The 23,929-nt window shown below is 30.6% G+C and overlaps 5 protein-coding genes across 5 annotated transcripts; 4 read left to right on the top strand and 1 right to left on the bottom strand.

Moving 5' to 3' along the window:
* Positions 1-443: 443 nt before the first annotated feature.
* Positions 444-4,242, top strand: LOC130962740 (glutathione S-transferase T3-like). The gene is made up of 3 exons (XM_057888911.1): positions 444-447; positions 679-832; positions 3,741-4,242. Exons 1-3 carry the CDS (start codon positions 444-446, stop codon positions 4,240-4,242), a joined length of 660 nt encoding a protein of 219 aa, XP_057744894.1.
* Positions 4,243-4,501: 259 nt separating this feature from the next.
* On the top strand, positions 4,502-5,504 carry LOC130962739 (uncharacterized). Its single transcript, XM_057888910.1, has 2 exons — positions 4,502-4,769; positions 5,179-5,504. The coding sequence occupies exons 1-2, from the start codon at positions 4,502-4,504 to the stop codon at positions 5,502-5,504; spliced, it is 594 nt and encodes a 197-aa protein (XP_057744893.1).
* Positions 5,505-5,537: 33 nt separating this feature from the next.
* LOC130962738 (uncharacterized) lies at positions 5,538-6,101 on the top strand. The gene has a single exon (XM_057888909.1). It carries the CDS (start codon positions 5,538-5,540, stop codon positions 6,099-6,101), a length of 564 nt encoding a protein of 187 aa, XP_057744892.1.
* Positions 6,102-9,304: 3,203 nt separating this feature from the next.
* On the top strand, positions 9,305-12,831 carry LOC130962736 (uncharacterized protein C683.02c-like). The gene is given in 7 exon segments (XM_057888908.1): positions 9,305-9,346; positions 11,276-11,417; positions 11,727-11,818; positions 11,918-11,935; positions 11,937-12,065; positions 12,677-12,788; positions 12,791-12,831. Coding segments are annotated over 7 exon segments (576 nt in total).
* Positions 12,832-16,481: 3,650 nt separating this feature from the next.
* Positions 16,482-17,930, bottom strand: LOC130962735 (uncharacterized). Its single transcript, XM_057888907.1, has 5 exons — positions 17,871-17,930; positions 17,392-17,556; positions 17,017-17,109; positions 16,823-16,924; positions 16,482-16,730 (listed from the first exon to the last, which is right to left on the bottom strand). The coding sequence occupies exons 1-5, from the start codon at positions 17,928-17,930 to the stop codon at positions 16,482-16,484; spliced, it is 669 nt and encodes a 222-aa protein (XP_057744890.1).
* Between the last annotated feature and the right edge of the window lie 5,999 nt (positions 17,931-23,929).

Genomic DNA, 23,929 nt, shown 5'->3' with positions numbered 1-23,929 from the left:
ATACCAAGTCACTAATTTTAATATCTCTTACCAGTCATTTTAGATAAGCTTGATGGAAACAAACTACAATCATCACAGTGGAAAGTTAGAATCTTGAAGGACACTTCAAGAAAGAAAGCTCCCTGTATAAACAGTGAATTCTAAAGATCCAGCAAAGCCAACAAATACAAAATCAAAAACCTTTAAAGAAAGAAAACTTAAGCAAATCACTTATGACTTGGCTATTAGCATCTATGGACACAACTTTTAAAAACAGTGTTATGCCCTGCAAATTTTTTTATTAGACATGGGATACTATTCTTAAAGTCTCTAAGATCTTGCAAGAATCAGACAATTAGTAGATTCTTTAATTGTATTAGAAGCACCATTTTCTCAAGATGAATAAATTCAAACTAGTCTTCATGGGCTCACTGAGGAGTATCAGGTTTTATTGGCAGCAAAAAATGGGTAAGTTTATAGTAGTTGAAATAGAATAATACTTGGTAGCATATGAAGATATGCTCAATCGATTCAAGAAACCATCTCAAGCAATTCCATTAGCCAATTTATCTCAATCCTCTATGCCTATTGATCAAGAAGAAGATTTATGAGATGTGATAGATTTAACAATTCAACTCGCTTGTTTTGTCATCATTAGGTTTGGTCAACAATTTGAATCACCAAATGCAACATTTTCAGGTCAATCATATCACCTTCCAACTTCTTCACCATCATTTCACCAACCAAGGGCATTCTTGGTAGCACCACCATCATCTTTGCAAAATTTAGTATGGTATCCTAATTCTGGACACAGTCACCGTGAACTACGAATGCTTTCCAAATTTTTGGACTTGTATGTATGCAGTAAAAAATGTTAAATTAAGTTCTAGAAATTCTTTAACATATTGATTTAAAATCCCTTTTAGAGTTAAAAGAGCAAATATGATTATTTAAAGAATAACTATTTTAAGGTGAATTCTATTCAATTTTTTCTAAAATAAATGATAAATTACTTCTTATAATATATTTAGTGATTATTATATAAAATTGGTTGGTTTATCATAATTAACTTTAATTTTTAATTTAATCTAAGTTTTGATTACCTAATTAATTAACCATGATATTTTTTAAATTATAAAAATTATTAGACATAAAAAATTCTTAAAAATTCTCTCTTGATAAATTAGAGAGAGAAGGGATTATATGTACATATATAATACCACGGAAGAATCAAAGGAGTTTAAAAAAAGGAAAAAAGAGACGATGGTGATCAATTTTTTCTTTGTATATATGGTAGGTGTTTGGAGAAGAAGCCGTCTGAGGGGTGATTGATAAATATATACATATGAAAAAGATAGTTAATAATATTGAACCATAAATTATCTGGTACAGAGAGTACAATAATTTTATTTCTTGGTCTTAAGATAGAATGACACAAATAGAATTTTTACTGATTTTCAACCTTAAAGAGGCATCAAATGTTTTATTTTTTTTTCATTTTTTGAAATTTTTTTATTGTGTGATTAAAATTACAAAATGTAATTTTCTAGTAATTTTTATAAATTATAAAAAAAATTATACCTTGGTTAATTAACTAGTTAGATTATTATAACTTAGGTTAAATTCAGAGTTAATATTAACTACAATAACTCAACTCATTTTATCTAATAATTATTAAAGATATGTCACAAGAGAATAATTTATTCTTTATTTTAAAGAAAATTGAGTAAAATTTATCTTATTTTAAATAATATATTAATATACATTCCAAAAATACTATATAAAATGCTTCAAATTACAAGATAGTTTTTAATATCCTTTGAGGATTTCAATTTGGTTAGAGAAGAATATGAGGTCTTGGCAGATCGTGAAATAAACATAACTGAGAATCTCTTAACTAACATAATGTAAAGCATAGAATATAAGGAGTATATAAAGGATATATATTAGCTCGGTTAAAATGCCTATAATACAGTGTTCAAGAGTCATTAAGACTTCTACTATTAGAATGAATATACGAAGGTTATTATTTTTATGGAGTCATTTAAGATCGCACCTTTGACTCAGATTGTATCGTACAATTTAAGAATTATAGATATTATTTTTTCAAGCATTTATAAGACTACAAAGTGACTCACATTAAATTGTAATTCAATTTAAGAAATTTAAATATTATACTAGAATAAAGATATTTTTTGTTTTTAAAGTTTGTTGAAAATTTTACATATATTCTTAAGTTTTATTTTATTTTAATTTTATCTATGATATTTTTAATTACATTAGCAAATATATTCTCCGATAACTAAATTTTTAAAAAGTTAAAGATTAATCCAGCAATAATGCATGATAACTATGTTTAATTTGCTTGTGTTAAAAGTTGTTCTCGTAAAATGATTGCTAAATTGGTCCTAAAGTTTCTTGAAAAATTAATCTTTAGAGATATATTTGATACAAATTAAAAATTTTTAAGACAAAATTGAAATAAAGTAAAATTTATGGACATTTTTAAAATTTTTAACAAATTTTAAAGACAAAACTATACTTTATCTTATTCTACGAATTTTTTTAGGAAGGACTTGGATTGAATACTACTCATCTAAGAACTTTAAATATTATTGCTTCAAAGCTTCTCAAGCTAAAAAGTGACTCAATTGGTTACCTTAACAACTAAAATTTTTTGGATATTCTCTTGATATTCTCATCATGTAAGACTTTGATCCAACCACAAACTATCTTTAAGAGCATCTCCAATGGAAAAGTCCAGTTACTATTTAGTCAGAGAAAAAAGGAATTGGATCGATGGAGAGAACTAAAGTGAGTTCCTTCACTTTTTTCAAGAAGAGAGAGAAGAGAGAGTCCCTCTGAATGGGACTCCCATTAATCGATATACAATTGCCAGATGGCAACTAAATAAAAAATAAATAATTATATAAAATATTAATTAATTAAATAATTATATTAATTAATTAAATAATTATATTTATATAATTAAATAATAATTAATTTAATAATAATTATAATGACTAATTAAATTAAATATTAATATTCTTATTTAATAAATTATTTATATTAATTAATTAACTAATAATTAATTAAATAATTAAATTATAATTAATTTATTAATAATTATAATAATTAAATAAATTAAGTAATTAAATTTTTATTTAATTAATAATTTATATTAATTATTTATATCATAATTAATATTAAATATTATTTATATTTATATTATTATATTAATTTAGCCGTTGCAAAACTAGCTGTTGTAAAAATAGCCGTTAAAAATTAGCCGTTACTATGTTACCGTTATTGTTAATAAATTAATATTTTGTTACTCTATATATACCACTTAGATACACTTCTATTCTCACACTATCTACTACTCTTCTTTATCTTCTTCCAAGTTTACGAAAATCAAAGTTCTGCTACTATTATTTTTTGTTCGAAAAAATGGATCCAAACCAACTCAACTCTTTCTTCAATTTCTTACAAAACTTTCTTCAAATTCCAAATACCCAACAATCTCAAACCTCAAACTCTCAAGTTCCAAATCAAAACTTCACACTACCAAATTCATTTCAAAATCCAAATCCACAAAATATTTCTAATTTCAATTTTCAAGCTCCTTATAATAATCAGTTTCCTATATTCCAACCGTAAAATCAAAATTCACAAACACCCCATTTTCCATTTTCGTCCATATTTAACCCCTCTATCGGAAATGTTACTCCAACTTTCTTGCCGTTTTCAATTCAATTCAGTGCATCAAGACATAACTCATCTGGTGTTGGTGGCTCTTCTAACCCATCCTCTCAGACTCCTATACAATCTAGTCCAAATTCGCAATATTCAGATTTTGCCAACCCTCATGGATTAGATGCTATCGACCTTAATGATGATGATATTGAAGATTGGAGGCAAGATAGTATTCAACACTGGCATTGGAAAGAGGATGAGATGCTGATCAGTGGATGGTTAAATGTTTCAACTGACCCTGTAGTTGGTGCCGATCAAAAGGGGGAAACATTTTGGAGTCGAATTCATAGCTACTGTGTAGAATTTTGCACCGACATGACAAGGGGGATAGTTGCATGTAAGAAACGATGGTATAAGATCAACAAGGCTATTGCACAATTTGCTGGTTGCTACGATCAAGCTAGTCGAAACATAAGGAGTGGTTCGAACGCTGATGATATAAAGGAGTTGGCTTATAAACTTTATTCCACAAATTATGGTCAAAAGTTTACTTTTGAGAGGCATTGAAACATGCTTTGGTTGGAGCAAAAATGGAGAAGCCAACTACATACACAGAGTGGCGGCTCAAAGAGAACCAAGGTTAGTGCAAGTGGAGCATACTCATCCTCATCAAACCTAGAAACACCGTTGGCTGACAAACCCGGTGTGGACTCCCCCTTTCGCCCACAAGGATCAAAGAAGAGCAAGCGAAGAGGTAAGAAAAAAGCACAGATGTCTAAAGAATTTAGCAAAAGAAAATCATCGGTTTGTCAAAAAATTATCTCTCATGAAAGATATTAAGAATGTTAGAGAAAAGGAACTAATAGAAAGGGAAAAAGAAAGAGAAGAGGAGAAGGAACATAGAGCAAAGATGATGGCAATCAAAGAGAAGGAGTTACAAATTCAAGCGGCAATGAAAGAACAAGAATTACAAACTCAGAGATATATTAAAGAAATGGAGATAAAAGCAAAAGAAAGGAAAATGGATATGCAAATACTTAATGCTGACACGTCTACAATGAGTGAGAAACGACGAGCTCTTCATGAGATTGCATGTGAGAAAATAATGGCCAAGTGGTTTACTTAATGGTTCTTTATATTCGTAGAGTTATGTAGTATGTTCTTATTTATTTATTGCATATTACTGGTATGTGATGTAGTTTGTTTTATTTATTTCTGATGTAAGTTTTTAAATTAGTCAATATTATTGTGCCGTTATTGTTCATGAAAGTGACCGTTGCAAAACTAGCCATTAAGTAGTCGTTGCAAAACTAGCCGTTAAGAAAAACTAGCCGTTGCAAAACTAGCCGTTGCAAAACTAGCCGTTGCAAAACTAGCCGTTAAGGTACTTATTGCAGACACACTTATAAATATCAACTATCAATGACTCCACAACTCCACTTCAACTCTTGTTTCTCACCTCGACAGAGAACTAAAAATTATATTTCTTCCTTCGAATAGTAGACGCTCTTTCAAACGTCTATCCGTATTTCCAACAGAGGGTTGATGCAACTGGAAGAAGAGGCTTGTCGTCACTTCAGAAATGTACCGCTGCGATACGGATGTTAGCATATGGCGTAGCAGCTGATGTTGTTGATGATTATGTGCGCATAGGCGAGAGCACTACAATTGAATGCTTGAAAAAATTTGTTGAAGGTGTCATTTCCGTGTTCCAAGATGAATACTTGCGAAAACCCAATCCAAATGACGTACAGCGCCTGCTACAAATGGCGGAGGGTCATGGCTTCCCTGGCATGTTGGGTAGCATTAACTGCATGCATTGGCAATGAAAAAATTGTCCAAAGGCGTGGAAAGGTATGTACATGAGTGGTTATCGTGGGGTTGCAACCATAGTACTTGAGGTTATAGCATCTTCAGACCTTTGGATATGGCATGCGTTCTTTGGAGTTTTTGGTTCAAATAATGATATCAACGTGTTAGATCATTCTCCAGTGTTTGATGATATTCTAAATGACCATGCTCCGGAAGTAAATTATACTATTAATGATAATAATTATATAATGGGATACTATTTAGCATATGGTATTTATCCTGAATGGGCCACATTTGTCAAATCAATCTCAAAGCCACAAGGTGAGAAACGCAAGTTATTTGCACAATACCAAGAAGGGCAAAGAAAAGATGTGGAACGAGCATTCGGAGTGTTGCAAGCACGCTTTGCAATTATACGTGGTCCAGCTTATTTTTGGAAAAAGAATAAGCTTGCAAACATAATGAGAGCTTGTATTATATTGCATAATATGATTGTTGAGGATGAAAGAGACAGTTATGTAGGAAATTTTACTCAAGACTTAGAGTATGATGATGTTGAAAATGGCATATCACAACTTCAACTGGGAGAGGAAGATTTTGCACCATACCATTAATTTCTCCAAAGAAATGCCCAACTTCGAAATAGGCAGCAGCATAGACAATTGAAGGAGGACTTGATTGAACACATATGACAATTTCACAATGCTTGTCGTCAACTATAGAGTTTAATTATGTTTTTCTTTGTATTAAGTAATTTTACAAATTAGTGTAACCCCAAATTATCTATTGTGTATTATTGTTATATATGAATTTATTTAATATTAATATATTTTAATAGTGAATTATTTTTAAATTTAAATATTTAAATTACATTATTAAAAAAATTAATTACATTAATTACAAGTATTTTAATTAATTAATTAAGTGGGACCACAATAGGGACTAAAGTTAGTTCCTCCTAAGAGCACCTCCAATGGGTGATCTCTATTCAACATTTTTCTGACACATTGAGGAAATTACCGTTGGAGAAGGAGAGAGACGAGTTCCCTCACGAAGTTCAAGATGGAAGAGTCCCTGCTCAGAGGGACTCAAGCATAACCAATGGTAATTTGCCACATGGCAAGTTACCTTTTAAATAAATATATATATAAAATTATAATTAAATAAATAATTATATTAAATAATTATATTAAATAATTAAATAATATTAAATTTAATAATAATTATAATAATTAATTAAATTAAATAATTATAATTTTATTTAATTAATAATTTATATTAATTATTTAAATAATAATTAATTAAGTAATTAAATTATAATTAATTTATTAATAATTATAATAATTAATTAGATTAAATAATTAATTATTTATTTAATTAATAATTTGTATTATTATATTAAATTAGCTATTGTAAAATTAGCCGTTGTAAAATTAGCTGTTGCAAAGATAGCCATAATTATGTTACCGTTATTATTAATAAATTAATATTTTGTTACTCTATATATACCACTTAGATACACTTCTATTCTCACAACCTCAGCTGGAAGAAGAAGATTTCACACCATACCATCAATTTCTCCAAAGAAATGCCCAACTTCGAAATAGGCAGCAGCATAGACAATTGAAAGAGAGGACTTGATTGAACATATATGGTAATTTCACAATGCTTGTCGTCAACTATAAAGCTTAATTATGTTTTTCTTTGTATTAAGTAATGTTACAAATTAGTGTAACCCCAAATTATATATTGTATATTATTATTATATATGAATTTATTTAATATTAATATCTTTTAATAGTGAATTATTTTTAAATTTATAAATTTAAATTACATTATTGAAAAAAATTAATTACATTAATTTCAAGTATTTTAATTAATTAATTAAGTGGGACCACAATAGGGACTAAAGTTAGTTCCTCCTAATGGAAAAGAGGGAGATGTTTTGAGTTCCTATTTACTTTTTATGACGCAAAAGCTTATGTGAAATTACTTTTTATGACAGGTGAGCCATAAACCGAAACTGGGATGAGTTCCCTACTAGAGATAGTCTAAGAACCTTAGATATTCTTTCTTTAATTTAAGTCTTCTCATGAGTAAGGATCTGTAAATGTCTAAATGATTAAATAATTGTAGAGTCTATAGACTCGTAATATAAACCAACTAAAAAGATGTTCTCAACTTTTATATATAACTGAGTTGACAAATCCTTTCCCAAGTTCCTGAGATAGTTTTAAGATATTATCTATGAAGGGTTAACATATTTCAGATATTGATGAGTATTGGTACTCACGGTAATGCAGATGCATGGTGAAAGTTTTCAACTTCACAACTTCATATACAAATTCTATCCTATATATTCTAAGATGTAGCCTAACAGATTATCTATACTCAATAGAGCTATCTTAGATCAACACAAGAGTAATCTATAACTGCTATATAATACAAATTTAGGCTACAACTGAGGTTTCTAAACTTTCATAAGTCTAAAACTTATCGAGTGAAGATGAGAAATCGATTTATAATAAATTTTTTCTGTAGGTGGTCTTTTCAGAAATCTTCTTCATCTTGTAGAGGTTTTAAAGATATATTTATTATATAGTCCTGAGGCAAAACGAGTAGTTAGAAACCTCTTTTAATTAGTCATTGTCCTTGTATATCTATAGAGATGTGTGAAAGGTGATGTGCCTTTTATTCCTGTCAGTATTTTTTTTTATCATTTTTTAAAAGCTTTGTAGTGTTCTTTGAGCAGATGAGATAAGAAGCTTCTTTGAAACTATTTTTCTTGTTGACTACGATCAAATTCAAATGTTGAAGTCAAAATAAACTATTTTCTTTATGACTTTCTAAGATCAGCAACTTCGCACCCTCATCTGTTTTTCACTAAGGGATAATACAATATTCTTTTGAAATGTGTTATATTTTTTCTGAGTTAGCTACATAGCTTCCTGACATAGCCAGTTTACTTAGTTTAGCTTTTGAAGTTGTATTGTTATTTTTTAAACTTTTTTAAGTTCAGAAGTTATCTAATTTGCTTATATTTCTCAAGTAATTTCTTAGTACACTTGAACAAAATATTAGATAACACATTAAAAAAATTAAATTATATCTAATTTTTTTAATTATCAAAACTTAATTTGTGATATTTTGGAACTAACAATTCTACACAAGCTTTATCTACTTTTTTTTCATTCTCCACTAACCATTGGTAGACAAAATAGCAAATTTTGTTGGGCTTTGAGATATGGTGAAACCACTACTAGAAAATTAGTTATTACAGACGGATATTTCCGACGGATTTTATCCCACTGAAATACAGAGGGATTTCAGAGGGATTTTTTGTCGGAAAACAAAAAAAATGGATTAGCATAAATTACAGACGGAAAAGAGAATCCGTCGATAATTCCGTCGGAAAAATTAATTTTTTTCAGTGAGAAATAGTTACAGACGGAAAATCCGTCTGTAATTAAATAGACAAAACACTGCGTTTTATTAAATTATTACAGACGGAAAATCCGTCTGTAATTTAAAATTTTCCGTCGGAAAAATTGAGTTAAGCTTATTTTATCCCACCCTCTGGATCCATTCACAGTCACACTCCACCGTCCACACAAATCAAATGAGTCTTTCCATCACCAGTTGCTTCTTCTCTCCGTCGCACCAGCTTCTCCCGCCACTGTCGCCGCCGCTCGCGTCACAGGATCTCTCTGTGTCATCCCTTGTGTCACAGGGGCTCCCTCCGCCGCCGCTCTCATCGCATCTGGAGCGATTCATGAAACTTATCTCAACTCGGTGGAAACTCGGTGGTTATTGTTGAATGGCGAAGCTTGAAGCGAAGCTCGGAATGATAGTTGACTCCGTTGGTAACTTCTTCTCCGGCAAAGACCAGCTTCTCCACTAACCGAATCAAATCGAATCAAACACTATATATAGGGTTGCATAGATCAATCTTTGATTTATTCGCACTCCACTAACCAGGTTAGCCCTAACTCCATCCCTTGTTTCTCTCGCTAATTTTTCATTCCAAACGCGTTATTGTGCAGTGTCTTGCTCTAGTCTCAAAATTTGATTTGAAACAGTGCCGATTAGTGGTTAATTGCTATCAATTTTGTATAGTTGAACATATCTCGAGAAAAACTGTCTAATTTGCTAAATAAGAGAAGTTAAAGAGGGCCAAATATAATTGGAATGCTTAGAAAAAGTAGTTCTTGTTTTTTTAAGACTCTTAGGGTTTTCTGAATTCAGCATCGTGAAATCGTGATCGTTTGATTCTGCCATTACTTGTTCTTTTTTATTCTAATTAATTGTTTATGGTTGTGGTATTATTCATTTTCAATTGATTGAACCTCACTTTGGCTGCTTTTGGTTTTGCTTTAACACTTGGAATATCATAAAACTGAAAAGTGATAAGAACATAGTGATAAGCACAGCCTTTGTGTTGCTGTGATGCTATTTTTGCTTTTGATTTAGTTAGCATTATCATTATTGTTATTAATATTGTTTTTTCCTAAGTATATATATATATATATATATATATATATATATATATATATATCAGACTAATTTGGAAACTGACTTAGCATGGTGGAGTGTTGTGTGTGTTGTCATGGATATCATTTCTCTCTGTTGCTACTTAATTTAATATCTCAAGATAGTGCTGCCATGACTTGTCCATTTACTTTCACTTGATTCCTTTTTTTCCTCTTTATTATTCGTTTGGTAAATTATCTTGTTCTGGGTTGTGTTTTTGCTCAAAACTTGCTTACAAGAAGCCCACGACAAGTCAAGATCTGTGACCAAGGCTCCTGCCATGAAGGGTTATATAATTCTGGTTTATTTTCTTAGTTTCTTCCTATATCAATAACCTATATATTTTGTCTAAAAGAATATTTTGCTTTTACTGAATAAGTTGGAGCTAGCTTCTAAACCTTCTAATAGTTCAATTTACTGAATAAGTTGGAGCTAGCTTCTAAACCTTCTAATAGTTCAATTTTTAATTCTTGTATTATTAGGATCTTTATTTTTTATTTCATTTTGTGTTAATCCTATATATTTTATGGTATATCAGTGGCTAATTAAGAGATGAAGATCTCACTATTCTTGTATTGATTTGTATAGTATTTTGATTTTTTGTATTGAATTTGGGGTTAATGAATCTAAAGGACATGGTCCCCATGTTGGATTTTTAATATAGATATAGGGAATTAGATGGATACGTTAGAAGGAATGAATAAAAAAATTGGGCAATATATTATGACATATATTTGCTTGCTGCTCTTGCTTATTGCCACGTTGTTTTCTTTTAGATGAGTTATATGAATCTCTGACTTTGTTTTCTCTCTTGTTTGGCTAATGTATTTCTTCTACTTTTACTACCGACTGCAATTGGGCCTCAAACTGATCTGCTAAGGACTCAAATATACTTAAATAGCAATCTAGTGAGTTTCTCATCCTCAGGATTTCTTATTTATATGATGGGTGAAGTATGCCCTTTTTGCTCCATTTTTTTTATCAATACATGTATATTGCCTATTCAATTCCAACTATCACGCCAGATTTTTGGAATTGATGTTTCAACTGAGGAATCTCTATTATTACTGTTTATTTACTGGACATGGTGCCATTTTGTCGTTTTGAAACTTGGAGGAGGAAAAATAAAATAATAAATAAATATATGAAATGCTGTGAAGTTGGTATGATAGGATAGTTTAATTTAGTTAGGATGAAGTATGAAGTATCAACTGGATTTGGTGCACTGTTGTGATTAAATGTAATGTGGTCTTTACAGATATGCTTACGGTGTCGACGGCGTGGTCACCGAGCTAAGAATTGCCCTGAAGTTCAAGTTGGTGCCAATTATGACAAGTATTGTTACAATTATGGAGAAACTGATCATTCACTTGCAAATTGTCCCCACCATGTTCAAGAAGGTTTGTTATCTATCATGCCTTTGTGATATATATTGGAGCTAGAATGTTTAACTTTAAACAAGATAAGTTGTGAATGATATAACATGAACATTGTTAGTTTCAGGGTTTCTCTTGAAAATTGGAATTCTTATTAAGCAGTTTACCACAGATTTATAATCATACTCTTGGGCTTTCTAGTTTACTGAACAATGAAACATTGTTACTTAATGTCAGCCTTTGATAGATATTAGAATGACTTCTTTTTTGTTAAGCTTTTGTTGTATTCCAATTTGTTTTCTTATGAGATGAAATGTTTCAATGGTGATGCAGGAGGGACAAAGTTTGCAGAGTGCTTTGTCTGTAAACAGCAAGGACACTTGAGTAAAAACTGCCCTCAAAATGCTCATGGCATCTATCCTAAGGTATTATTATTTCTCTTTCTTGTTTGCCTTGTCAAATATATGATGATTAGCCAAACACTTGAATCACTGTCTAATCTATATTAAGTAATTGTTTACTAGAGTGGTGGTTGTAAATATAAAAATATGTGGTGGCGTGACACATTTGGCAATGGATTGCCCCGAAAAAGGGAAGAAAGCTCCTTTTGCTGCTAATGGGCCTGCTGATGGATGTAAGCCTAATCCTATATTCCTGGTTTTGATATCTAAAGTTTCATCTTTTGTTTAGTTTGTATGGGGTCCATATCTCCTTTGTTTGCATTTCCAAACATACATCTGATATTGTTTATGTTTTGCTGCTATTAGCTGCATTTAGATCCAGTCTGCAAGTAGAATATGATTGACCATAACCTCAAGTACATGCAAGTGGTGGAGGTGCACTGCTTTGCTTGTTCATCACCCTTATGATAACTAAAAGAACTGCTGCTAAAAAAATTAGTGCTATTGTTTGCTCTAAATCTAATTTATTCTCTTGTTGGGTGTTCTAATTGATACTATGGAGCCATAAGATCATGGCGTGGCTAATCATTTTTGATATTGGTGGTTCTAGACACAGATTATGCTTTAGTTTCCACTGTGAACTCAAATTGCATATCCCAACCTTAAATTAGAGGAAATGATTATATGTTTTGGAGTAAAATATGTACTTCAAATGTGATTTCTTGCAACTCTTTCTGTATGCTCCAGTTTAATTGCATTCATTAGCTGATCTCCTGATAAATTGAATTGCTAAAAGTTTTATATCTTGAAGAATGGTACTTGTATTATGCAAAGCTTATAACTCCATTTCTTCCTCAGCAATGAACTGAGAAATGAACAGAGGCCTTGTGGAATGGTACCAAATTTGTGAGTGGGGATGACATTGAGGATGACTTCATGACAGATGACATAAATAACAGAGACAAGGACAAGTCCTCAAAGTCCAAAGACGGTCAAGCAAACCAAAAAAGGGTCCTAAAGTTGTGAACTTCAGCTAATGACCATTATGGTTATGCTTTCATTTGTTATGTGGATATGGGCTTTCTCATACCATTGTTTCTTATTCTATGGCTAACCGCCAGATACAGGTCCCTCCTACTACTATTCGTTGCAGTTGCAGACTCACTTCCAGATGAGCATTAAAAGCTTCTGCAAGTTTGAAGTTGCCTAAAAGTTTGGAGAAGAAGTTACAACATACTGAAGTACAATTTCATATTTTTGATCGTTATCTTAGTAGAGTTATGAAAAGGGAAACAAAATGAACCATAGTTTTTCTTTTTTGCTACAATCACTAGATTACTGTCGTTATTTGTATTATATTGGCTTCCTTGTAAATTACTTTTTTCTTTCAATTTGATAATCCAATAAATTTGTTTATTTTTTGAAATATTATAAATATTCGAATACAAATTAGATAAAAAAATTTATTTATTAAATTTATATTTATTTTGTATGAAAAAAGTGTATTTTGCAATGAAAAAATCCAAAAAAAAAAATTACCTTGCTGATGGATTTACAGACGAATTTTCTGTCTGTATTCAAAGTTTGAAAAATCCGTCTGTAATTACATACGGAAAATCCGTCTGTAATTACAGACGGAAAATCCGTCGAAAAATCCGTCTGTAATTACAGACGGAAAATCCGTCGAAAAATCCGTCTGTAATTATAGACAGAAAATCCGTCGGAAAGTTCGTCGCCTTCGAAAAAATGGATGCAGAATTTACAGAGGGAAAATCCGTCGGTAACTGGTAAAAATCCGTCTGTAATTTTCCGACGGAAAAAAAATCCGTCGGTAAATAATTTCCGACGGGGCTTTTACAGAGGGACAAAATCCGTCGGTAATTTCGTCGGTAACCAAAAATCCGTCTGTAATAAAGACTAAATTCGTTTGTAAATCTGTCTGTATTAATCCATTTTCTAGTTGTGAACAATCAATAGAAATGTAGAGGCCAGGGACGGATATACATGTATTAGTGTGGGCCAAGTGTCCCATTTCAATTTTTAAAATTTTTTGAGTAGTATATAATAATAATATTTATTTGTCTCTATTAAATTATTGAATTTGACTCCATAATTATTTTTTATTCAAAATTTGATATCTAATAGTCAATTTAAAAATTTCATAGTAGATGTCTATTAAAATTATCAATTCTTAATTTAAATAAAATTTATGTTATTTTTTAAGAATCAAGTCAAAAGAGTATTATATTTTTTTTCATATTAGCTTTAATTTTTTTTATAACAACTGCATTAATTGAAAGAACTTTTTTAACTATGAATATCCATAAGAGTTGACTTCTAATTGTATGAGAAGTAAATTTCTAAATAATTATTTATTGATTAATATATATAGAAAGAGAGATATTTAGATTGTATTATTAAGAAAAAGATTACTCAATTTCTTAAAAATTATGCAACCTAAATAATAAAATTTTAAATTATATGTTATTATTTAAATTACTATTTAAGTATTTTAATTTATAAATTTGATAGTGGGTTTTGCCCCAAACATCTTTAGATAAGGTAAGGATTCTCTAAACTCTTGTAGTTTATGGAAGTTATTAGCCCTAATATTGATTTTGGGTATATTGCATGGAATTAGATTAAATTGATGTTTTTGGCATTAGAGTGCTTGGGTTCGAGCATTAGTGGCCGGAGCTTGTTGAAATTGGAGGCTTGAAAAATTTGTAGAAAAGAAGATTTTTTTGGTATTTTGTACAGAGAAAATCGACTAAGATATGGTATCGATTTCCCCTAGATAATATGTAATGTTGTGTGAAATTTAGACTAATGGCCTTAAGATAGGTTTAAATTGCATGATTTGGTGGTTTGAATGTGTGTAATATGTATGATTAATTGAAGGAAGATTTGATATGGTATGTAAATGAATGTGGTGTATAATGATGGTGATAATGAGTATTGGTGATTTTGGGCCGGAGTGTAATACCCTATCACGCTAAACTTTACCCTATAGCCGTAAAGTAAAGGTGATAAAGCATCACAATAGGACTAAAGCTCATAAAATAATATATAATCAAGGAGTGTTAAGATTACAATCCCGATGAATCAAAGAATAACTCAGAAATACAAAACGCGAAGCATTCACACACGATAGCTAAAGCGCATTGACACGGTTAAGAACAAAATACGTAAAATCTTGTACAAGCTCCAAGATATGCAAGGTAATAGATAAATAAGTTATATATATATATATATATATATATATATATATATATATATATATATATATATTCAAAAGAAAACTAGTTACTATCCACCGAGTTTAGGCCTGCTAGTTTCAAAGATACAATAGAGTTTTTATAATAAAATGGCTACATCCTGTCTCTCAAAGTTTTCAAGTAAAATGCCTCAAAGGCTTTGTCACCATCCACAATAGTAAAACATCAAGCCATCCTCCACTCTGTCATCATCCGCAAAACTCATCGAGGTGGGTAGGTTAATTAGATTTACTTAATCAATTTTAAATTTTTTAAAATTAATTATTAATATAAATTAATGTGATTTTGTTTAATTTTTGGCTAGTAATCACTTGATTCCATATACTTTTCCTTTAAACTATCGGATTCTAAGCGTTCCATCACCTTAATGTTTCGCCATTTCTATTTCTTACCTATTTAAAGATCAGTTTTAGAACCCCATGTCTTAGCTCTCAATTTCTCAGCTTCCATAACTAATATACGACCATTTATTACTTTAATTCAGTAACTTTCTTTTTATTTTATAATCATCAATAAAAATATATATGAATAATTACTTTCTCTTTTTCTTCACTACACCACATCCGGCAGATAGCAGCGGTTATGTGTAGGATTAGCAGCAGTTTTTAACTACTGCAAAACGGATAGCAACGGTTGATAAATTCGCTAAAAGATAGTATGCGGCTAAACCCTTAGCAGCGGTTATCAGTAACCGCTGGTACAACCGCTGCTAGATGGTATTTTGCAGCGGAATTATTTTGCAGTGGTTTCATCCACTACTAAATCGTGAAAATATGATTTAAGGAAGATTGCAGCGGTTGTCAACCACTGCAAAATCCCATACGTTTTCTAATCCTGTTATGAATATAGCAGCGGATTTAAAACCGCTGCCAAATGTCGAGTAACACTTTAAAAAAAAAAAAAACCAGAATTTATAATAAGATATGACACCTCTTTTATTCTTTATATGTTCATCCACTCAATTGCGTTAATTTATTAAAATAAGCAACAGTAAATCCAAAAATAACATACGAAACAAAACATAATTAATTTTGCAAAGGTGAATCATTATAATGATAATTTGCATCCAGTGCATCCATTACTGTAAACTACAAATAAAGTCAACAAAATAAAAAACTACAAATAAATATCTCAAAAGTCATTATGAAAGTAAATAATTAAAGGGTATTCCGCTTCCTACACTGATAAGTTAAATCATTAGTGCCCACACATCATCTTGAATGGGATGAGGTTGGTGCACCTCTCAAAGAATCCAAATCCGCAGCTATTTCAGGTGGCAAATTACCTCCTTGCTGCTGGATTACGTATGTCAACAAATTTCCTATTGTCTGTATTTTTGCCTTCCCTTCAGCTGCCTCTGTCTTTATTCTCTGTCTCTTTTCCTTTTCCTCTGCTGCTGCTGCCTTGAGTTATGCTGCCTCTGCCTTGAGTTTTGCTGCCTCCGCCTTGAGTTTCACAATCTCCATCTGATACTCCTCAATCTGTACACCGTAGTCCGACTGCTCTGGAATGTTATGAAAACACTGACTCGGACATGTACCAATACCGAGTCCATGAACTCTTCCTGGGTGCTCCTTGCTAAGCACTTGTGCAAGGGAATCATTTTGTGAAAATTCCTTGCTAGAGGGGTCTTGGGTCTCAATAAGTTCAAATGCTTCCTACAAACATGTGAGGTATGGATTTACACTAATCTAAATTCAATGATAGTAATTGCAAAGGGAAATTTGAAAAAGTAATGAACATAATTTACCCCAACCAAACGCGCTTCTTCATTCATATAATTTCCATTCTTTTTTTTATGACTCATGGTCCATCCCTCTCCTCTCCCAATAGGCCTTCCCTGTCGTTGCTCCTATAACCATCATCAATACATATTTTTATTAAAGACAACACTGTATTACTAGACACACGTCAATATTCTTAAACTGAAGTTAAATTAATTACTTCTTCGTGTCTCTTTCTTGCCATCGTTTTAGAACCTCCGATGTGTGTGTATTGTTGCTTTGAACGATTAACGGCATTTATTTTACACTTTTCCTACACACAAAATGAAGAAAAATAAATGTTATCGGGATAAATTAAGACTCTGTTAATGATTTGCCAAATCAGCTTTGAGGGTACAACTTCAGGAAACAAAAAAAATGATAAGGTGATGAACTTTTGGGGTAGTAGTTTTTCCACTATCACAATAAATTCAGCATAGTTAGGAGTAATTCATTACCATTTAAAATCGCATACACAATGACATTTCAACTACATATTTGTTACCTTTGTGTCATCGTCCAACCGATATTGAAAAATTTTTTTCCAGTGATTTACCTCTATTCCTGCTGGCTTACGCCTGATGTTTTCCTCAAAAGTTAGTTCTTCGTCATAAACCTTATAGAACAAATGATTTCTTGAATTCCTCCAGCAGCTTCCTATTCTTTGTACAATTCTCCGCTTTATCCACCCTCTTTTATCGTCCTCATAGTGGAAGACTCGCTACAAGAAGTTCAGATCAAAAGACAACATATAATAATTAACCACCTCAAACAGACTTATGTATTATCAAAAGAAATACTTTATGAAATCAACAAATCTCGACAATAAAATTCACAGTAGTCAACTACAAGAAACCCAACATGCACTATCCTTCTCTAATTTACCAGACTAAAACAAATAAAATAGAAAACCAAAGAAATCCACCTACTAAACGAGAGTTGCATCACCAAAAAACAGCATCTCCATAGAAAGGAAACAATGAAATAATCTCTCAAGACAAAATTAAAACCACATAAACATTCAAAATATCAAACTTTGGACAGTAACATAAGCAACTTGTGCAAATGTAGTCCAAGTTTATTTTTCTCAGACATTTTCATCTAACCGAAAATCATAAATAATAGCTAGTCACTCTCTAATTAATAGCAATACGAGCAGCTTTAACATTCTCATGAGGTTTATAAGTTTTATCATTATTATTGTTGTTAGTATTATTACTACAGTTATTAGTTACATTGCTATACACGAAGGATCAGATTAATTGGGGATTAAGCTGTATAATTATATACTGCAATTTAAACTATACAAAAAATTCCTTAGAAATTTATTGAATATTCTATAAAAATCCGTATGGTCGATATCATGTGTGTGCGTCTTAATCTTTCCTTTTATTGTTCATTTAATATGTAAAAAAAAAACAGCAATTTAGGTCAGAAACCAAGCAAAAATTACGGGATCAAACAAGGTCGCACTCTAGGATAGACCGTGTTGTGCATGCCAAATTTCCTCGCCGGTTCAAGCGTGAGGTTCGTAGAAATTTAAGCTGACCAAATTATTTATGCCCTAGAATTATTTCTTGTGAAACCCAATTTTTACTACGAACAAACTCTATTTTATGGTGCTAGGTTCCAATGGACAGTACCGTACATTCGAAAGAAATGATGTTGCTGGCATGTGGTCCCATGCTTCAGGCGAGACGGTTTGGGGCATACAACGTCAATGGGTACAAGTTTAGAACTATCACAAAGGAAGACGAGCTGAAAACACAAAATAGTGTAGTTTATGTCTCATCCAATACAAGAAGTTATGCCAGCATGCGTGACAACAGAGTGGCTGTTGGTAGTGTTCCATATTATGGAAAAATTGTGAACATCATCGAATTGAACTACAGTTGCCATTTCACAGTGGTTTTGTTCAAATGTATTTGGGCTGATACAACTACGAGCAGACGAATGAAAGAAGACCATCTAGGCCTTACCAGCGTTAATTTTGCTCGTCCAATTCACACCGGTGATCGAGAAGAGAATGAACCGTACATATTGGCATCAGAAGCTCAGCTCGTGTACTATGTACGTGATGAAGTAGATCAAGAATAGAGTGTAGTGATTCATGTAAAACCACGAGACTTGTATGACATGGGAGGAGAGAATGAGGATGTTGAAGCTACTTTTTTTCCTCAGCCCGGGTTGAACATGTCAGCAGCAGCTGAGTTCAGTGATTTACAGTTGACAAGGGAAGATGATATAGAAGACCCAATAGCAGATGTTTCTAATAACATAGATTATGTGGCATAGTAAAAATATGGCAAAACATGTGCATCATTTTTAGAGTATCCGTGTTTGTTTGATAAGTTTAACAGTGTTTATGATCTATGCAGTTTGCTGGTTACTTTACTATTTGTGTTTTCGTATTTGAATTAAGTTTTCATTTCAAGTTGATTTTCATGAATACCACCAGTTCCTCATTTCTTCCAATGATTTTTGCTTTTAAAAGTTAGTTGTCAAGGCTTTGTTCTTCTCATCATCATTGTTATTGATCTTAACATCCAATAAAGAAAATTACGACATCGAGTAAATTATCTTGAATTACAAAATTATTATCATTGAAAAATATAGTTAATATAAAATGGTTTTGTAACAGGAGAAATGAAAACGGAGGATTTCTCATCATGCTGTGCAGGCACAATGTTCGCTAACAAAATGGCTATAGCCTCTCCATTCTCTTCATTGGAACATGCAATTACGGTTGCCAGAGACATCTGGTCCCGTAAGTTGAATGTTAGGTCTTGGTTGGAGGCTTTATCAGGTCGATCTTCTTCTAATGAATACTTGGAAATGGCGAACGAAGCTACTGTGCAGGTATGTTCATTAGCCGTACCCTTAAACACTTGAGTTAAACATTATTTGAAAAAAAAAAATTTTTAAGTTGCTATATGCTTATGACATTTAACCAGTTATAGTTGTTCCGTTAATGCTAAAATTTGTAGGAACTTCATGAATGGGGATCAAGATACGAGGAGAAATTTGGCTATGTTTTTGTGACATTTGTAGCTGGTAGGACATCTGAAGACATACTTGCTGAATTAAAGATTGGAAATAAATTTCTAGCACAGAAAGTGAATTACAGAGACACAATATGTTTTACAAAATTGACCATCAATTATACATTTTATTATGGTGCAGATGCGCATTAATAACTCGCATGGTGTTGAGTTGGCGATTGCTTCAAAAGAGGAATTGAAGTATATAGAACATGCTATTAGAGAGCTTCTTTCCAAGAAATCTGTCCAAACTGCTAACGAAGGAGACGGTAATAGTTAATTTTGTATCTGTTAATTTTGAAAGTCCTCTTCGAAATTTTCTTTCCTTAATAACTAGAATGACTTGGAAGTTATCATTATCTTTTAACTAGATTTATATGTTGTTGGTTGCATGTTCATATATTCAGTGTCACCTGAATATTCAGGCGAAATAGTTGCTGACACTCTAGACGGAGCAGACACTGATTCAGAAGATGATTTAGATGCTATCTCCTTTGGTGGATATGACATCTCCAGGGATGTTGAGCTTAATAGGGTTTCAGAAGAAGACAATGAAACTTTAAACACCCAACACAGAGAAGATGCCGTACATGCTGCAAAAAGGGATTTCGATTTGAACAAGCTGCCATGGTTTGGAGATGACTTATCAGATCCGTTATCACGTTCATGCAGCACTTTTTTGACAGAGTATTTCTGGCCAGGTCAATACGATGTTGATGAGAAATTTTGACTCAAAACTTGTTTGTCTACTTTAGTAACTATGATTTTTATGCTCTATTGAACTTTGTTTTGAGTTAGTGAATTCCGACGTTTACTTGATTTTTATGTTACCAGTTATGGTTAAATACAAACTCAAAATGGCTGATACTACAATAGAAAACATGATTCGTAAATTCGGTTTTAGTTATTCATGTTTAAATTTGTTTTTAAGTAATCAATTTTTTTATGTAACACAAAATGAAAATTTCTTTAATGCATTAATTAAGTTACAGTATTTGAACCTTATTTTTCCATTAAAAAAATAGCGACGATTAGAACAATTATAAGAAGGCAATAATATTTATACAAAAAAAATTCAAGTTAAAATATTGCAGCGGTTCGAAATTGCAAAACGAATATCGATGTTTTCAACAACTGGACATTTAGTAGAGGTTATAGAAAAACCGCTGCAAAATGAGATTATTTAGCAACGTCTACTCAAACCGCTACAAAACGGTACATTTTGCAGCGGATAACCTACAAAATGCTGCAAAATGAGATCATTTGGTAGCGTCTGCTAAAACCGCAACAAGAACTGCTGGCATATTGTATTTAACAGCAGTATAATATTAACCGCTACTGAATAACCGCTGCTATCTGCCGATTTTCTTGTAGTACTTTACCATGTTAGCATCACTTATACTATGGTCCAAATTGAATCATCCAATTTAATTAGATTAACTTAAAACTAATCACTAAACCAATTTGATTCAAGGTAAAAATATTGTTAGCAAACTTATAAAACAAAATTAATAAGTCGATCAAACTAACTCGATTTTTTAGTAATTAATCAATTTAAAATAATAAAATACAAGATTTTAAATAATAGATTTTATACATAGTATTATTTTATTATATTCGATTCAATTCTAATTGAACATCAATTAAACTTTTATACCATTAAATCTTTATTTCTATCAATTTGATGACCGATTTAATAATAATAATAATAATAATAATAATAAAGAGGTCACTCAAATAAAGACGCCTAAAACGTCTTTTTTAAAGATGTTTTCATGTTATGTTTTAATTGGTTTCTGTATAATTTATTTGGTGTTTCTCATCACATATTATTAAATTCCTCAAAAGATTTTCTTTCCAAAAATAATAAAAAAACATTTAATTTTGACTAAAACAAAAAAAGTAATAAATTAACTATTAGATATATTTAAAAGATTATTTACATAAAAAAATATATCACATTCATCAATATATATATATATATATATATATATATATATATATATATAACAAGCTCAAGCTTCTTAAAATTTTTATAAATAAAAAAATAATTAATTTATATTCGTACAGTATATAAAATAATTATTAATTATTATTATATTATAGATTAAGATTCACTAATTTAAATTTTTTTATTTTTAATATAAGCATTAAAAATAAATAAAATTTTTATAACTAAATATAGCGTAACAAAATATATATAATATTAATTAGTTCTTAAAAAATTCTAAAAAAATAGTTTCTTTCATTTTAGTAAAATAACTATTTATTAAAGTAGACAAATTAATTATTTTCTTTTTATATACAGTTTTTTAAGACATAAAAGTAATTAATTAGGACATTGGTTAAGATAATTAAAGTCACTATTTCATTAAATTTTTAATTTAAAGAAAAATCCTAGTTAATTTTGATATAGAAATTTCAAATTTGAAAACATTGATAAAAATTATGTTGAATTTTGATTTATTTGATTCTCATTTAAATTAATCACTACATAAGTTAAAGTTCTGTTTTGAAGTTATATTCGAGCGCTAATCTGATTTTAAAGTTTCAATTTACTTAGTTTGATTTTTTAATTTAGGTTTCCGTGACTCATATTAGGGTTTTAAGTGTTTAGTTAAAAAAAATAAGGTAAAAAAATTTCAATTGTCACATCAAATAGTCGCTAGAATGTAATGTAGCAGTCGTTAGTCCATCTCAGTATGTCGTTAACGATTTTGTGAGACAGTGACAAAAATAAGATTAGAAACCAATGTGAGTCATAACTATTAAGTTGGGAGACTAAATTGAGTAAATCGAAATTTTTGAAATTAGATTGAAACAAAGTTGTTAGAACCGAACCAGTGATTGAACCGGTCAAGCTACTGGTTCACTTGTTTATTGGTTCAACCGATAAATCATTGGTTGAACCGATAAAATCGGTCTCACGTAAATATAAAATATAAAATAGTTAAAAACTTAAAATTAAAATTTGAAATACATTTCTTCACTAATATTTTATGAAGAATCAAGTCTCAACTTCTAAAAATAACTAATGTAAAAAAACCATAAAATTTTAATACTACAATAGTATCTTATTTTGACACAATAAAAAAATAATTAATTCACAAAGCCTATCATCTAACTATAATATCAGTAGATTTTAACACTAACATCAAAACAAATAACCTTAATCACAATACTAGCAATAAAATAGATCAAGTAAATTAATAAATTTTTAGTAAAATTTATATTTATATTAATAATCGTATATAATCAAAATATAATTAATTTTAAAAATAGAAAAAACAAAAATTAAATTAAATTAGATATTTATGTATACTATATAATTATTATTTGTCAAGTATAGTACTTAGAAGTGCAATGGCTAAGTGGTAAGTAGAGGTTATTTTTGTTCCAAGGTTCTAGGTTTGAGACCTTGTGGAGACATTTTAAAAATTTTTTCAAGCAGACCAGTTTGGTTAGACCGATTTGCACCGGTTCATACTGGTTTTATTTCTTAAACGGTCCAAGGAGTAAACCGAACCGGACTAGGGTCCAGTTCTAATCTAGTTCACTAGTTTTCCGGTCGAATCAGCCGATCCAGTTCGGTTTTTACAACTATGAATTGAAATACAAACATAATTTTAGTTACCAATAAGTATTATCTCTTTGTTGACAATTAAGTTATTTTAATGGTAATTAAGATCTAATAATGATTTATAATAAAAGAAGCATTCTTTTGCAACAATGAACCTATAGTAGTAGTTAGGGGTGTTCATAAATTAGATCATATCCATATAAATCCACAGAATTTATCCGTATCTGATCTGTAATTTGAGGATATGATCTGATCTGTAAGATGATCGGATTGAATCGAATCGGATCCACACTCTAATAAGATAGAAGTAAATATGTTTAAAAAAGTAAATAAAAAATTATTGACTTTTTTTATAAAAATAAAATTTTTAAATATTTTTATTTTATGGATATATTTGATATCTGATCCAAACATAAAAAGTGCGAATATCGAATTTGATCTAATGAGTTTAGTGCGGATTGGATCAAGATTTC

The sequence above is a fragment of the Arachis stenosperma genome, chromosome 2 (assembly GCF_014773155.1).
Source record: "Arachis stenosperma cultivar V10309 chromosome 2, arast.V10309.gnm1.PFL2, whole genome shotgun sequence".
In the NCBI taxonomy this organism is placed as follows: domain Eukaryota; kingdom Viridiplantae; phylum Streptophyta; class Magnoliopsida; order Fabales; family Fabaceae; genus Arachis; species Arachis stenosperma.
This window is presented reverse-complemented; position numbering and strand designations above follow the sequence as displayed.